Below are 15,780 nucleotides of genomic sequence, written 5' to 3'. Positions count from 1 at the left end.
GCCTCTTTGCCTCAGACTTTTGGCCAAGTGTCTCTTCAAACTGGGAAAGGCCATGCTGCACAGCCTGCCTCCAAGCGAGCCGCTCAGAGGCCAGGGTTTCCCACCTGTTGAGGTCCACTCCTAAGGCATCCAGATCCCTCTTGCAGATGTCCTTGTATCGCAGCTGTGGTCTACCTGTAGGGCACTTTCCCTGCACGAGTTCTCCATAGAGGAGATCCTTTGGGATCCGGCCATCATCCATTCTCACAACATGACCAAGCCAACGCAGGCATCTCTGTTTCAGCAGTGCATACATGCTAGGGATTCCAGCTCGTTCCAGGACTGTGTTGTCTGGAACTTTGTCCTGCCAGGTGATGCCGAGAATGCGTCGGCATCCAGCTGAGACTGCAATAACTGTAGACTCCATGCTAGAGGAGAGGAATGCAGGCTAGTGCTTTTCCCCCCATACCTCAGGAGTAGACGTGGCTTGGAGTCTGGAGGCCAGGCAGCTGGCATGCAAGACTGGCTGAGGCTTGTTAAAGATTGCTGAGAACCTATTAAGCTGGCAGGCAGCTGGCCCACCTAGGCTCTAAATGGAGCTGTGATTATCTTCGTGGGATCAACGTGCTTCCCGTAAAGCTCAGCTCTGCTGTGTCCCAGCCCCAATTACAAAAGTGTAAAGAGTCAGCCTTGTGGGGCAAGCTGTCCTGAAACTGCCGAGGCTGCAGTTTTAGTGCATTAGTTAATTGCAGTCCAGGATCCTTCTCCTGGTAAGCAAAGGATGCAGAGGCCCTTGGCTCAGTCTTTGCCTTTCCCACAAGGCTGTGGCGGGGCTGTGCCATGCTCTCCTGAGGTCTCGGGTTGTCCCTAAACTCTTGCCTGTCTGCCAAGGTAAGATGCTTGGAGCCAGCTTGGGCCGCAACAGACCGTCACACACGCCAGGAAGGTAATGAAGTGGAGCACACAAGTGACTCATATACTGGCATCTGGATATTGTCCTGGGGGTGGGGGAGAGATACAGTTAATACTCCTGCACAATTCTAGCCACTACACCTCGCTGCCCATTTGATTGAGCTGCATAATCCCCAGGGAAGTTCTGTTGCAAACTGACATGAATTCCCTGGGGATTATGCAGCTCAATCAAATGGGCAGTGAGGCGTAGTGGCTAGAATGTCAGTCTAGAGAGAGCTGGGTTCAAATCACCACTCGGGTAGAGAAACTCACTGGGTGCCCGTGGGACTCTCCCTCTTATCTCACAAGGTTGTTGTGAGGATAAAAGAAGGGGGGCCATGTGTGTCAGAAGACCTCCCTTGGAAGACAAGAGAGATTGAAACAAGATCAGCAATGCTCCTTTTTCTACAGTGTTGTTCTGGGAGCTTCTCAGCTATGGAGGTTGGATGAAGTCTGCCAAGTGCATCCCCATGCCAACAGTGACAATGATCCCTGGCAACTGGGGAAAGGGGCACTTTTGAAAATGATGCCCTGTTATACTGACCAGGGGGAGAGCAACCATTCATTGCTCCCCAGCAGAGCATCTTTCCTAGTAACCAGTTCGCTGTTGGGTGTTTACTGCCGTTGCTTCTGCTTTTTTAAGATTCTGAGCCCTTTGGGGAGAGGAAACCATTGAGGGCCCAATCCTATCCAACTTTCCAATGCTGATGCCATGCCATGCTGAGATGCAGAGCTGGTCATGGAGGCCTCATTCAGGTAAGAGAATACAAGTCAGGCATCCCATATCCGAAGTGGTTAGAACTCGAGGCTTTGTGGATATCAGATTATGAGAGATTTTAGGGACAGGGCCCAAGTCTAAACACAAAATTCATATCATGTTCCATACACCCCTTACACACATAGCATGATGGGAATTCTATACAATATTTTTTAATAATTTTGTGCATGAAACACAGTTTGTGATTTTATTCCTTTAGCACAGGGGTGCCCAAACCCTGGCCCTGGGGCCACTTGTGGCCCTCGAGGCCTCTCAATGCGGCCCGCAGGGAGCCCCCAGTCTCCACTGAGCCTCTGGCCCTTCGGAGATTTGTTGGAACCCGCACTGGCCCGGCACAACTGCTCTCAGCATGACCTCTCGCATGAGCTGTGGGATGAGGGCTCCCTCCACTGCTTGCTGATTCACATCTGTGATGAGATAGCGGCAGCAAAGGAAAGGCCAGCCTTGCTTTGTGCCAGGCCTTTTATAGGCCTTGAGCTATTGCAAGACCTTCAATCATTCATATAAGTTCATCTTTAATATATTCATTTATGTAAACTTATGTAAATTTATTCAAATTTTAAATGTAAATTAATTCTTTTTTCACCCCTGGCCCCCAACACAGTGTCAGAGAGACAATGTGGCCCTCCTGCCAAAAACTTTGGACACCCCTGCTTTAGCAGAAAAGTTAAAAAAAATAAGTCATGCTGGTGCTCAAAAAAATTCCATATTTCAGAATATTCTGTTACTTCTGAATTCTGGATAAGGGATACTCAACCTATATTTGTTTCCTTACCTTGAGGCTGCACAGCAGCTACATCATAGCTGCAAAGTTGAACAGAATTGGGCTCTTAGTTATTTAATTTGACCTGTCAGCCACCCTCTGAACCTTTTTGGTGAAGAGCAGTATATAATCATTGGCATCCTTCAGTCTCGGAAGACTATGGTATTGCGCTCTGAATAGTGGTTCTGGAACAGAATGTCCTCTCCAGAGCACGAAGCCTGGGTTAAGTAGATATGGAGGATAGACTGTTATCCATGCAGTAAAAACCCCTTTCCACGTCGCTGAAATGGTCCAATGGAAAGGCAGAAGCCAATACAGTTGGTTCCAGCAGCATCGCAGGAGTTGCCAGAACATGACTGTGTTCAGCCACGAACTGCCTCAGGGACTCCGGCTCCGGATTTTGCCTCGAGGTTGACTCCTGAAGCCTTTTCCATAACCGGATGTAGCCACAAGGGAGTGGAGGTTTGGGATCAGAGTTTTCCTTCTCAGATGAGCTGCCTTCCCAGGCGGATGAGTCCCATCTACCCGGTGGTTGTTTAGTCGCCTCTTACAACAAGTACAGCCAAACTGAGGGCCTATTCTTATCCCCCAGCCCCCAGGGGTGACAGACTATTATTAGACTTAATATAATACTAAGCAGCAGTGGTGATGATTATCCACTTAACTGAGAGAAGCTCCACTACCAAGGCTCTAAAAAGGCATTTCTATCCATTTATAGATTCACTCTATAATGAGCAGTGAAACATGACACAGAAATGACTCAAGCCCTGCACACCTGGCTATGTACAAAGGGGGACCTTGTCAATCTCTTATGTAGTTATGTGAGCTGTTCTTACATCAGAAACACTTGTATGGTATTTCTATTTCTCTCAACGTTTCACCTGGTGCCAGATCTCCCCCCCCCCACCCCATTTTCAAAGGTTGCCAGGAATTTATTTTTCATTTATTTATTTTTTTGACAGCATCTCCAAAAATCTCAGGTTTCTGGCTGCATCTGCCCTGGCAATGTCAGTAATAACGTTCGTATATTTATACAGTGGTTTTGGAGATTTCCAAATGCATGACACGCGTGGTGTCAGGAAACTTCCTAATGACTGCAAGATAGACTAGTATTAAAATCCTCATATTGAGAGAGAGAGAGAGAGAGAGAGAGAGAGAGAGAGAGAGAGAGAGAGAGAGAGAGAGAATTGAGCTGTGAGACAATGACTTGTCTTGCCCAAGGACACCTCATGAAATCACAACAGTGGTGAGATTCGCACCCAAATCCCTACTCTTAGCCACTCTCTAAACAGCAGTTCATGGCTGAACACAGTCACGTTCTGGCAACTCCTGCAACGTCGCTGGAACCAACCGTATTGGCCTCTGCCTTTCCATTGGACCATTTCAGCGACGTGGAGAGGGGGGATTTGCTGCATGGGTAACAGTCTATCCTCCATACCTACTTGACCCAGGCTTCGCGCACTGGAGAGGACGCTCTGTTCCAGAACACTATTCAGAGTGCGATACCATAGTCTTCCGAGACTGAAGGAAGCCAACAAGAGCCACCCTCAGTCAGAATGAAGCACCAAGGGGAGGAGCTTAAGCCTTCCATCATAAATACTGCAGACTTGGAAGTAAATCCAAATGAAATTAATAGAATTTGAGAAATAATGCGGTTAGGATCAGGCACTTCATTTATCTCTCCTGGCAGCAGTGCCTCTTTTCACGGGTAACATCATGCAAGCCTGCAGCCTGTGGAGCCACAGTTCAGTGGCAGAGTGCCTGTTTTTCCATGCAGAAGGTCACCAGTTCAATCCCAGACATCTCCAGGTAGGGCTTGGAAAGATCCCTGCCAGTCAGTGTTCATAAAATCACAGAACTGGAAGAGACCCTCAAGGTCATCTAGTACAACCGCCTGCCTATAACAGGAAATCCTAATAGAGCTGAGGTGCCACATGACCCCCGACCCCTCCACCAGCCTGAGAAGCCCTGCCTCTGGCCCCTTAGGGGCAGAGGAAGGCAGTGATGCAATCCCCAGGATTGCACCACTGGTGGGACTGATGGGGGGCAGCACCTGCCCCCAGGGGTGTGGGGAGCCCCGCAGAACCCTCCGCAGGGCTCCCAAAGCCTCAGTTTGAGAATAAAAAGTAATCGGAAACCACTTCCAGTTTTGGATCCCAAAACTCCAGAGGAGTTTAGGAACTGCTGTCCTAGAACATCTCCAGCAGGTGAACTGCCCTTACCCTTCAAGAATTTTTTCCCTATATCCAACCAGGATCTCCTTTCTTGCAGTTTGTACCCACCGACAAAGCTGAGCTGGATAGCCCAATGGTCTGACTCAGGATGCCACCTTCATTGTTCTTGTGCATCCCTTTACCTTTGACTCTCTGCCTCCTCACTGAGCTCCAGGTATTCGGCCACCTCCTCTGGGGTCAGCACGGTCTCCCCATCGTCATTGAAGGATATGGAAATGGATGCTGCGGAGAGGCGGCTGTAAGGCAATGTAGGGGTGGCAGGGTTTTCCTCCAGGGACTCACTGGCTTCCTGTGGGGCATCCTTGACCTGTGGTTGGGGCTCCAAATCTATGGGAGGCTCCAGGTAACAAGTGCAGGTGCATCTGCAAAGCATAGAAACAGCAACAGTCAAAACCTCTGGGCTTCAGTCCCTTGTGCAGAATCTGCCCCCGCAGACAGGGGACAGGAACAAACAGACACAACTGAGGCTTATGAAATGTCTGGTGTGGAGGAGGCAGTCAGAAGTTTTTTTCCTCCCTGGCAGACAGAACAGGAACCACTGGACAGCCAATGAGACAGACTGGTGGGAGATTTTGGATGGACAAAAGGACATTTTTCTTCATACAGAGCGCCATCAGCCACTGGAATTCACTGCCACAAGATGTGACAACACCCAATAGCTGTGAAGGGGGATGACTGTAGATAAATTCAGGGAGGCCACTAGACAAGATCACAAGATGCTACATTCAGATTTCAGAGGCTGCTTAATACCAGTTGCAGGGGAGTAATAGCAGAAGTGAGGTGAGCCTTCATCATCTCCCATTTCTGAGCTTCCCGAAGGCACCTGGCTGGCATTGTAGGGAAACAAGATGTGGGATTAGATGGGCTTTTGGTCTCATCCAGCAGCGCTTATGCTCAGTCCAATTACTACACACGGGATGGGAGGGGAAGACTTTCACACACTAGCCAACCAGATAGGTACATAGGATGCTGCCATACCAAGTCAGATATCGGTCCATCAGTCTCAGTATCTTCAACAGTGACTGGCAGCAGCTCTGCAGGCAGATATTTGTTTTTAAATCTGGCCTGCCCAAAGATGCATTCAAAGGCAACCCGCCTCTGAATACCGAGGTTCCAGATATCCAACAGGGCTCATATAGCCATTTACAGACCACGAATTTGCTCCACGCCCCTTGAAAGCCAGTGGCTAGAACTCATTTTAGCTGGACCCAGCTTGACAGCTGCAGAGGATCATGGCCGAATCTCACTCTCTCCCTGCCTCCCATCCAGGCACTGATCAGCCCCAGCCCAGCTTAGCTCCAGCAAGGTGGTTGTGTCATATGCCTTCAGACCACGCCGTAGCAGAGCAGCTGCAGTGCTGTCTGGCAGCCGGCCCTAACACCTGGCAGGTGTTGGCAACACCTTGCAAGGTGGTTTTCAGAGCTGTGATGCTCTCTCATTCTCACAGTCATGCACCATTTGCTTCCAGCCGGCTCCTTTTCAGCTGGTTGGCCTTAAGCTATACCAAGCAGAGCCCTTGCCCTCCAAGGCAACAGTACAGAAACTGCAGTGACGGCAGCTTACAAAGTTTGAAGACATGTGCTGCCACCTCCCCTCCCCCCACAGAGAGAGAGAGAGAGAGAGAGAGAGAGAGAGAGAGAGAGAGATGCTCCAGTCTAGTTTATGAGAGCCTGATGACAAAGCCAGCCCTGCTATGGGGTGCTCTTCCTGCATTGGCCCAGCTCCAGCCTTCTAAGTGACTTCAGGCTGCTTCCATCCCTCACACCCCTGCCAGATTGTTTGAGTGATTCCACTAAATGAACCGAGTCCATTTCCGCACAGGGGCTCTTCCATCACCCCCACCGCAGTCCCTCAGCCCTCCTCCCCACCTCCGCTCGGTCCTTCGGCGACAGCATGTAAATGGATGGTGTCTGCCACCTGCCACCTGCAGTTTAGAGCCACTTCCTCCTGCTCTGACAATGTGCGAGACAGGAGGAGAAATGGAAAGGGGGAGGAAGATGGAGGGGATTTCTAGCCTTCCTGAGACACTCCGAGTTTCGACTGCAAAACAGTTAACAGACCCCCAAGTCTGCAGATCTTCCCTGTAGCCTGGGAGGGAATGAAGATGGAAATGAATGAAAGGAAACTCTGTGTCCTAGGAACATTTACCCCACAAGAAAGATTATGTTCAGTCAAGTCAAGGAATGCTATATTAGAACCCTAATTTAGAGAGAAATCACAACATCCCATTGACATACGAACATAAGAACAGCCCCACTGGATCAGGCCATAGGCCCATCTAGTCCAGCTTCCGGCATCTCACAGTGGACCACCAAATACTTCAGGGAGCACACAAGACAGCAAGACATAATCTACATTCTGGTGCCTTTCCCTGCATAAGAACATAAGAACAGCCCCACTAGATCAGGCCATAGGCCCATCTAGTCCAGCTTCCTGTATCTCACAGTGGCCCACCAAATGCCCCAGGGAGCACACCAGATGACTATTGTCATCAGAAACAGGCTTAGGAGCTGCGAGGCCCAACTGGAAACTTTTCTTTTTTGCAGGGCCCCAGGTTCACAGCCAAGATCTGTAGACTCTTAGGGCACAATCCTCACCCCTTACATCAGTGCTTTCCAGCACTGACATAAGGGCAATGCAGCTCTGAGGTAAGGGAACAAACACTCCCTTACTTTGAGGAGGCTTCTGTGAGTGACACCCAACTGCAGGATGCAGCACACGTCCCATTGGCACCGCTGTGCCAGTACTGGAAAGCACTGACATAAGGATTGCGCCCTTAGAAAATCTATAATAAATTTTATTGATATCTCTATCTCTATGAATGGAAAGGAACCCAAATGTGCACTTAAAAAGTGCATGTGAGTTAACGGACCAAACAGATCTAGAGCAGATTGCTCTAGTGCAGAGGCCCTTAGGTGCAGGATACAGTTGAGAGCAATTTGTTCAACTGACCCCGAAGTCAGCCCTGATGTTGGTTCATTAGATGGAAAACTCACAATCCAAAATAGACCAAGGCCTTCTCCTCTCCCTTTTTTGCTTGCTATCCAGCCTGATGAAGAACCCTATAAGATTCAAAACCTTGCTTTTTATTGTCCTAACAAAGGCACTGCCCTACATGGGACGTCGGGGCTTTTCATCTAATGGACTGCCACGGACAGCCTTGATGTTGAGATTTGAGATTTGATCAAATTGGCTGCTACGGAAGGAGAACCGAAGGTGAACTGAGGAGGAGGATTTTTCTTTTACCAGATAATGAGACTCTGCTTTTGAGGGTGACAAATTCAACACTAGCCATATGCTTTCAAACTGGCTTCAGTTGAATTTCCCTTAAATTTGTCTCTTGCTTTGAGAATAGAACGTCCTCTTTGTGATCTACTTTTTTCCCCTGACCTCTGCCTTGAAAGAAAACTGCGAATTTCACATTAGCCCTGGAAACTGGACTGAGGCTGAAATCCTATACACTCCTTATCTAAGAGCATGCCCCATTGAATACAATGGGACTTCATTCAGAGTAGATAGTACATAGGTTTATGCTGCAAGTTAACACACAGTGTTTATACTTCCAGGATATTTCAACCATTATTTGCTTGCTTCCTTCGTCCCAGCCCTGTAAATCTCTTGAAACCATATCACACCCTTCAACTCTGCATGAAAACCTTCCATACGCCATCTTTAGATTTTACAAACTGCCGGGGAACTTGCAACACGTTCTCAGTAGTTCCCCCCCCCCCCCACACACACACACATATTTTGTGTACCATCTAGTCCTATGCAGAATCCTATTGGATCCAAAGGTGTGCTTTTTGACACCTTGTCGCTTTGGGCTAGTCATTTGGAAAAAGGAATTCTTCCCATCAGTTTATGAGAAATGGAGACATTCAAGCAAAAGTTGGCAGGTTCGTCGTCTCGTGACTTCTTATGAATGAATGAAAATGTGCTGAATGCAGAGTAAATATTCATTCATATATACCCACCAGCTCATCTATCAAAGCAGCAAGATAGCAGTGGGTCAGGAGTATATGGGAGGAAGAGGGGGCTTTAACGCTAACATTTTAAAAGCAAGCATGTACTTTTGGTGAGCACTCTTCAAAATACCCAAAGGATTAGTACATAGAAGAGGAGTAAGATTTGTTCTCTACTGACCCAGAGTGCAGGATGAGATCTAATGGGCTTAAGTTCCAGGAGTGGAAACGTTGGCTGAACACTAAGAGAAACTTCATAATGGTAAGTGCAGTTCAACAATGGAACCAGTTTCCACGAGGGGTAGTAGGTTTGCCTCACTGAAAGTCTACCGCAGGGGTGGGCAAACTTTCAACTTTAGGGATCCTGGACCTTTAACAATTGTGTAGGAGAGAGAATTTCAGCAGGTACAACTTGTCATCTGTGAGATGACCAGCTGCACCTGCTGAAATTCTCTCTCCTACACAATTGTTAAAAGATCCAAGATCCCTAAAGTTGAAAGTTTGCCCACCCCTGGTCTACAGGTAGAGACTATCTGTTGAGGCTGCTCTAACTCAGGGCTTTTCAAACTAGGGCATTGCAACACCCCAGCCTGTGGGTCCTGGCCACTTTCACCTTAAGGGGTAGGGGCAGCCTGGAGACAGGGAGGCGGCAGCGGCGTGATCCCCAGGATCACGCTGCTCAGGGGGGCTGCAGGGGCTTGGGTTCACTTACCCAAGCTTCCTGCAGCCTCCTGGGGGTGCGGGGAGCCCTGTGTGACCTTCTGCAGGGCTCCCCACAGCTTTGAAAGTGAAAGCGGAGAGATCTCACCCCGTCTCCGCTAAAGTGGAAGTGGAGCGCAGTCGCTCCACTTTCACTTCTGAAGCTGCAGGGAGCCCTGCAGACGGTCACACTGGGCTCCCCGCAGCCCCAGGAAGCTGCAGGAGGCTCGGATAAGTAGACCCAAGCCCCTGCAGGCCCCCTGAGCCTTCCCCCCACCCCCGCAAGAACTTAGAGCAGCTCAAACTCTCCCCAAGAGTCCCCAATTGGTCCATCTAATCCAGCTTCCTATATCTCATAGTGACCCACCTGATGCATCAGGGAGCACACAAGACCACAAGATCCCTGCATCCTGGTGCCTTCCCTTGCGTCTGGCATTCTGACATAGCCAACTTCTAAAAACCAGGAGGTTGCCTATACCCATCATGCCTTGTAACCTGTGATGGACTTTTCCGCCAGAAATCTGTCCAATCCCCTTTGAAAGGCATCCAGGCCAGACACCATCACCATATCCTGTGGCAAGGAGTTCCACAGATTAAATACACGCTGGGTCAAGAAATGTTTTCTTTTGTCTGTTCTAGCTCTCCTAACGCTCAACGCTCAATTGGTTAGCCTTTCATGGAAAGGCTCCCATTACATGAAAGGACTCCCATTACATGAGTCCTCCCATTACATGCACACCCAAAACATCCATTTGCCTTAAACACAAGGCTGTCACAGCCCTACGATGCAACCAGGCAGGAAGCGTAAAGGAACTCAGCCTCTCCCTGAAGCCAACCCTGCCGCTATCTGTTCCGCAACAAAATGTATTTTTCCATCGAGCAGCCAATTATTGTGTAATTGCCCATAAATTTAGAATGACACTGAAATTATTTCATGCACAGATCCAAGGACAACGTTTTCTCTTCATAAATGTGGGATTCAGGGGGCAGCGAAAAGGATGGAGTCAGCTGATATTTCACTAATGGATTGATTTACTTTCCTGGAATGATAATTGTCCATTTACTTAAAGAGCTGGGCACTTGTACAGAGGCTTGCCCTATTAAGTGAAAACTCTCCCTCTGAGCAAGGCGCAGATTCTCACTGTGATTTGTAGCTTTTTAAATGCAAAGTGGATAGAAAAAGTATGGTCGGGATTCATTTTTTTTTCCTTTCAAGGTGATCCATCATATGGGCACCTGCGGTTAGCATGCAAAGCGTGGAGGTTCCCTTCTCAGTGCCAGAGGGGGCAATGGGCAATTTATCCAAAGCACCTGGCAGGATCGAAAGAAGATGAGTCAGCAAGGAGCAAGGCTTGAGACAGATGCAATCGTCTCCTCATCGAAAGACAGGCAAAACCAGGAAGTAATTCTGGAATGACAGAGATAGCCTGGCTCCATGACTACAGGTAACAGATCTGAGCCACAATCTCCATTTCAGCTACCACTTATAGAGGAAGGGTTCAAAGGTTGACCCAATCAGGTGAGCCCCTTATTGAGGATGGGTCCTCTTGGCCAGTGCCTGTGTTGGCCAACTGCTGATATCACCGTTGGGGGTATCAACTTGAAAACAGAACTGCCTCTCTTCTCTGGTTAATCAGATTAACCAGACTTAGAACCGACAAAATATTTCTTTACCCAGCATGTAATTAACTTGTGGAACTCCTTTCCACATTATGTGGGGATAGTATCTGGCCTAGATGCCTTTAAAAAGGATTGGACAGATTTATGGAGGAAAAGTCAATCACAGGTTACAAGCCCTGATAATTATCTGCATCATCCTGGTTTTAGAAGTAAGTTATCTTTAAGAACATAAGAACAGCCCCACTGGATCAGGCCATAGGCCCATCTAGTCCAGCTTCCTGGACAGCTTCTCACAGCGGCCCACCAAATGCCCCAGGAAGCAAACCAGATAACAAGAGACCTGCATTCTGGTGCCCTCCCTTGCACTGGCATTCTGACATAGTCCATTTCTAAAATCAGGAGGTTGCACATACACATCATGGCTTGTAACCCGTAATGGATTTTTCCTCCAGAAACTGGTCCAATCCCCTTTTAAAGGCATCCAGGCCAGATGCCGTCACCACATCCTATGGCAAGGAGTTCCACAGACCAACCACATGCTGAGTAAAGAAGAATGTGTGCAAATTGGACCGGAATAGCAATACAGAGGGCAGAGTACTCCTCATCAACTTGGTTGTCTCATTTTCCCACCCAATCTAAATCACCCATCCAAGGAATTGCTTTCCCAGTGGTGGCGTGACCCAGATTGCTGTCTGATGTCTGCACAGCGACAAAAGCAGTTGCTTCCCATGCAGATTCTTCAGCTGCAGAAATGCAGGATTTCCGGTTTGATTTAAAGGGACCACATGAATGGTCCCCTTCAATGCAGTGCCTTCATTCACATGGTGCCTGCCAATCAAACTAGAAGTCCTGCACTTCTGTGCTGGAAGAAACTATGCTTGGAGCAAGGTCAGGAGGCAGGTGACCCACTTTCTGCTTGTTTTTAGCGAACGGAAAGCAGATCAGTGTGGGTTGCATTTATGGCAGGCTGGAGGGAGGCCATTCTCTGGGTGAAGGGCACCCCAAATCCATCACTCTTGGAATCTGCCACTGATGCAACCTGTCTGACATTGCCTAATGGATGGGCCACTCCTGGGAAACAAATACAGTTACCTGTATTCCTTCCCTACCCCAGAGCAAATAGCAGTTGAGAGAAGGTTTATTTAGAACATGCAAAGAGAAAAAGAGGGACAAGTTTCAATGTCCATCTTGTCAGGACCACTGCTCTCATCTAGTTCAGGGAATCCCACCATTGCTTTGAAGTGAAAATTACATTTAGAGACTCAGGCTCAGATCTCAGATCATCACCATCAGTTGCATTTCTCTCCCAGATCACATGGCCATACATGCGCTGAATCACAGATGAGTGACCTATTTGACCTTGTGCCTTAATAGCTTGAACCAAAGAGGGAAGTTCAGCAATTCTGCCTTGAAACTGGGTGTTAGGACTGCGGAAAGCTCCAAAGATGCAGAGACCACCAGAATACGTTTGCCCTTCCTGAATTAGACGCTGGCGCGTGGGCATGAGATCCCATTACTGAGCGTGTGGGAGGGAAGAAAAGGTGATGGCATTGAGAAACACAAAAATGGGCCTAAGTGTTTCTTCTGAAAGGAGCCTCAGATCTCCCAGTGCTCACAGCCTAAATAAGAGACAGAAAGAGGATCTTGAAATAGAAGCAATTAGATAAACTACAAGGCCACTTCAGAGCGACTCTTACTCTCGCTGGGTGCTGTCATCCCGGGAAGCTTGAAAGCCTGGAGGGACTGGCGGTGGCGGCGGCAACAAGCCAACAACCGTCTGCGAGACGGGCAAAAACTTGGGGGAGCTGTAGGTTTTCAAGACTTTTTTCATTTCTCCTAGGAAGGAAACAGAAGGCAAATTATGTTCAGCTAATCCACTGCCATTCCCCACTAGCACAAAATCACCCCAGAGTTCTCAGCGCCATGAACAGGAGAGAGCCTCCCTGTGGATATTACAACGGAATGCTCCAGGTCAGCAATCATGGGGGTGTTGTCTCCCGTTTAGTATTTGTTGCAGCCAAATTTGGGGGGAGTGTAATCGTGGGTGTCCCATGATCAATGGATCAAGGGAGTGTAAGAACATAAGAAGAGCCTGCTGGATCAGGCCAAAGGCCCATCTAGGTGCATCTCACAGCCGCAAAGCACCGCAAGGAGCACACAAGACAATAAGATATCTGCATCCTGTTGCCACTCCCTTACATCTGGCAATCAGAGACAGCCTACTTCTCATGTAACCTGTGATGGACCTTTCCTCTATAAATCTGTCCAATTCCCTTTTAAAGGTTTTTAGGCCAGGCACCATCACCGTATCCTGTGGCAAGGAGTTCCACAGATTAATTACATGAGGCTGGGGCGTCATCAACACATAATGCTGGGATGTGTTGTTCATAGTATCAGAAAGTTATGGAGTTCATGCTATCAGAAAGTTCTTACGTATATAGGAATACATAGGGGGGACATAATTTTTGAACAAGGCTTGCATAATAAAAAGTGGCTTGGGTCTGACACTTGAGCTCAACAGCCTTCATTATTCTGCAGATTCGCAAGTGTGCATTTCTAAACATTTACCTTGTTTTCGAAAGCACACAAGACAGCCAAGGAGTCAGAAACCTCTTATTTTTGTCTGATCCTATTTTACTTTGAAACAGATGGACGCTCGAGCATCAGTGCCACCATTTCAGTGGTTCCCAAACTTTTTAGCACCAGGACCCACTTTTTAGAATGACAATCTGTCGGGACCCACCAGAAGTGACGTCATTAACCTGGAAGTGATGTCATGGTGGAAGCGACATCTTCAATTTAGGCTTCAAACCTAAGCCATGATGAGCCAGAGGTACCGTTACACAACACACGTGTGCTGTTATATTGCATAGCTCAGAATTCAAACATTCCAGCTTCGAAATCAAAACAGAATGCAGACTTGGATCCTTCACCAACCACACAGACCTCCCTCCTTCCCAGGGTCCCATCTTCCCACCTCTTCAGGGCAAAGCACCAGGCCTCTCTCCCACCAGGAGCCAGCCCTGCCCAGCAGCTCTCTACCCTGTATTTTCAGCTCTGTATTTTCAATTGCGGCTGAGCTACATGCCATGAGACCCACCTGAAATTGAATCGCAAACCACCAAATGGGTCTCTACCCCCAGTTTGAGAATAACTGCGCTATTTGAAGGAGAACATAAGAACAGCCCCACTGGATCAGGCCATAGGCCCATCTAGTCCAGCTTCCTGTATCTCACAGCAGCCCACCAAATGCCCCAGGGAGCACACCAGATAACAAGAGACATCATCCGGGTGCCCTCCCTTGCATCTGGCATTCTGACATAGCCCATTTCTAAAATCAGGAGGTTGCGCTTACACATCATGGCTTGTACCCCGTAATGGATTTTTCCTCCAGAAACTTGTTCAATCCCCTTTCAAAGGCGACCAGGCCAGATGCCGTCACCACACCCTGTGGCAAGGAGTTCCACAGACCAACCACACGCTGAGTAAAGAAATATTTTCTCTTGTCTGTTCTAACTCTCCCAACACTCAATTTGAGTGGATGTCCCCTGGTTCTGGTGTTATGTGAGAGCGTAAAGAGCATCTCTCTATCCACTCTGTCCATCCCCTGCATAATTTTGTATGTCTCAATCATGTCCCCCCTCAGGCGCCTCTTTTCTAGGCTGAAGAGGCCCAAACGCCGTAGCCTTTCCTCATAAGGAAGGTGCCCCAGCCCCGTAATCATCTTAGTCGCTCTCTTTTGCACCTTTTCCATTTCCACTATGTCTTTTTTGAGATGCAGTGACCAGAACTGGACACAATACTCCAGGTGTGGCCTTACCATAGATTTGTACAACGGCATTATAATACTAGCCGTTTTGTTCTCAGTACCCTTCCTAATGATCCCAAGCATAGAACTGGCCTTCTTCACTGCCGCCGCACATTGGGTCGACACTTTCATCGACTACGCAGGGCCTGCAATGCCCACATTTGAAGCAGGGATGTAGTTGTAGATACCTCTTCCTCTCTCTCTCTCTCTCTCTGGCAGAAGCAAGGCTGTCAGTGGCTTTGTCTCACTGGCCTTCCTTTTGCAGGAAACAAGGAATAATGTTCTCCTTGCAAGTGTCATTAGGCAGCATTCCCAACCCCTTTGCCTATGACAGCCTGATCCAATTCAGATTAAGGAAAACTTAATGCTTCCATCAGGGGAAAGGAAAAAAAAAAGACCTAGAGAAACATTAACTGCCTGACAGAATCTCTATGGACAAATTGATCAGGCACTTAGTTTCCCTGAGCTGCAGGGATGTGGAAAGGAGATTACAGCAATCACTCCCTGGCATCTATCACAACCAATAGGGCCATTCCCTCCAGCAGAGCCACTTTCTGGGGGTCACAGCATGGCAGCAAAGAGGGTATCTAGACTGTCATTCATTCGAGGGATCCAATAACAGATTACGGTGTGGATTCCAAAGCCCCTTCATGTGAATATGAACCATGTTATCTGTCACCACATGCTTATACCCCCCTTTTCTGTGCATAAGCATTGCTCACCTGACTCCCACCCCCCCCCCCCCCACACACACACACACCTTCTCCCTGCCAGGAATGCATCAGCATTTGATTTCTCTTTCCAAATCCTTCTCTGGCTTAGACTAATCTCTTTCTTTTCCATAGCTGGCACAGGAGAGGTGAGGCAGAAGAAGGTGCCCTTCTTTGCAAAGGTGATCTCAGAATGACCATCTTACAGAGTGCTTGCACTTTCCATTCAGGATTCTTTCCCCAGCCAGCTCATGTGCTGTTCTTTCATCTGCATAG

General features: G+C 48.2%; 1 protein-coding gene across 2 annotated transcripts in view; it reads right to left on the bottom strand.

The window, feature by feature from the left end:
• Positions 1 to 15,780, bottom strand: part of ROBO4 (roundabout guidance receptor 4) — a 66,299-nt gene that overhangs the window by 12,106 nt on the left and 38,413 nt on the right. For both annotated transcript variants that reach the window (XM_066639721.1, XM_066639723.1), the window contains exons 16-17: positions 12,684 to 12,822; positions 4,828 to 5,067 (exon numbers count right to left, since the gene is read on the bottom strand). In XM_066639721.1, the coding sequence (XP_066495818.1) occupies positions 4,828 to 5,067; positions 12,684 to 12,822 (379 nt within the window). The remainder of the gene's footprint in view (positions 1 to 4,827; positions 5,068 to 12,683; positions 12,823 to 15,780) is intronic.

Source organism: Tiliqua scincoides, chromosome 11, assembly GCF_035046505.1.
Source record: "Tiliqua scincoides isolate rTilSci1 chromosome 11, rTilSci1.hap2, whole genome shotgun sequence".
NCBI lineage: Eukaryota > Metazoa > Chordata > Lepidosauria > Squamata > Scincidae > Tiliqua > Tiliqua scincoides.
The sequence above is the reverse complement of the archived record's forward strand: the minus strand, read 5'-3'. Positions and strand labels throughout refer to the sequence as shown.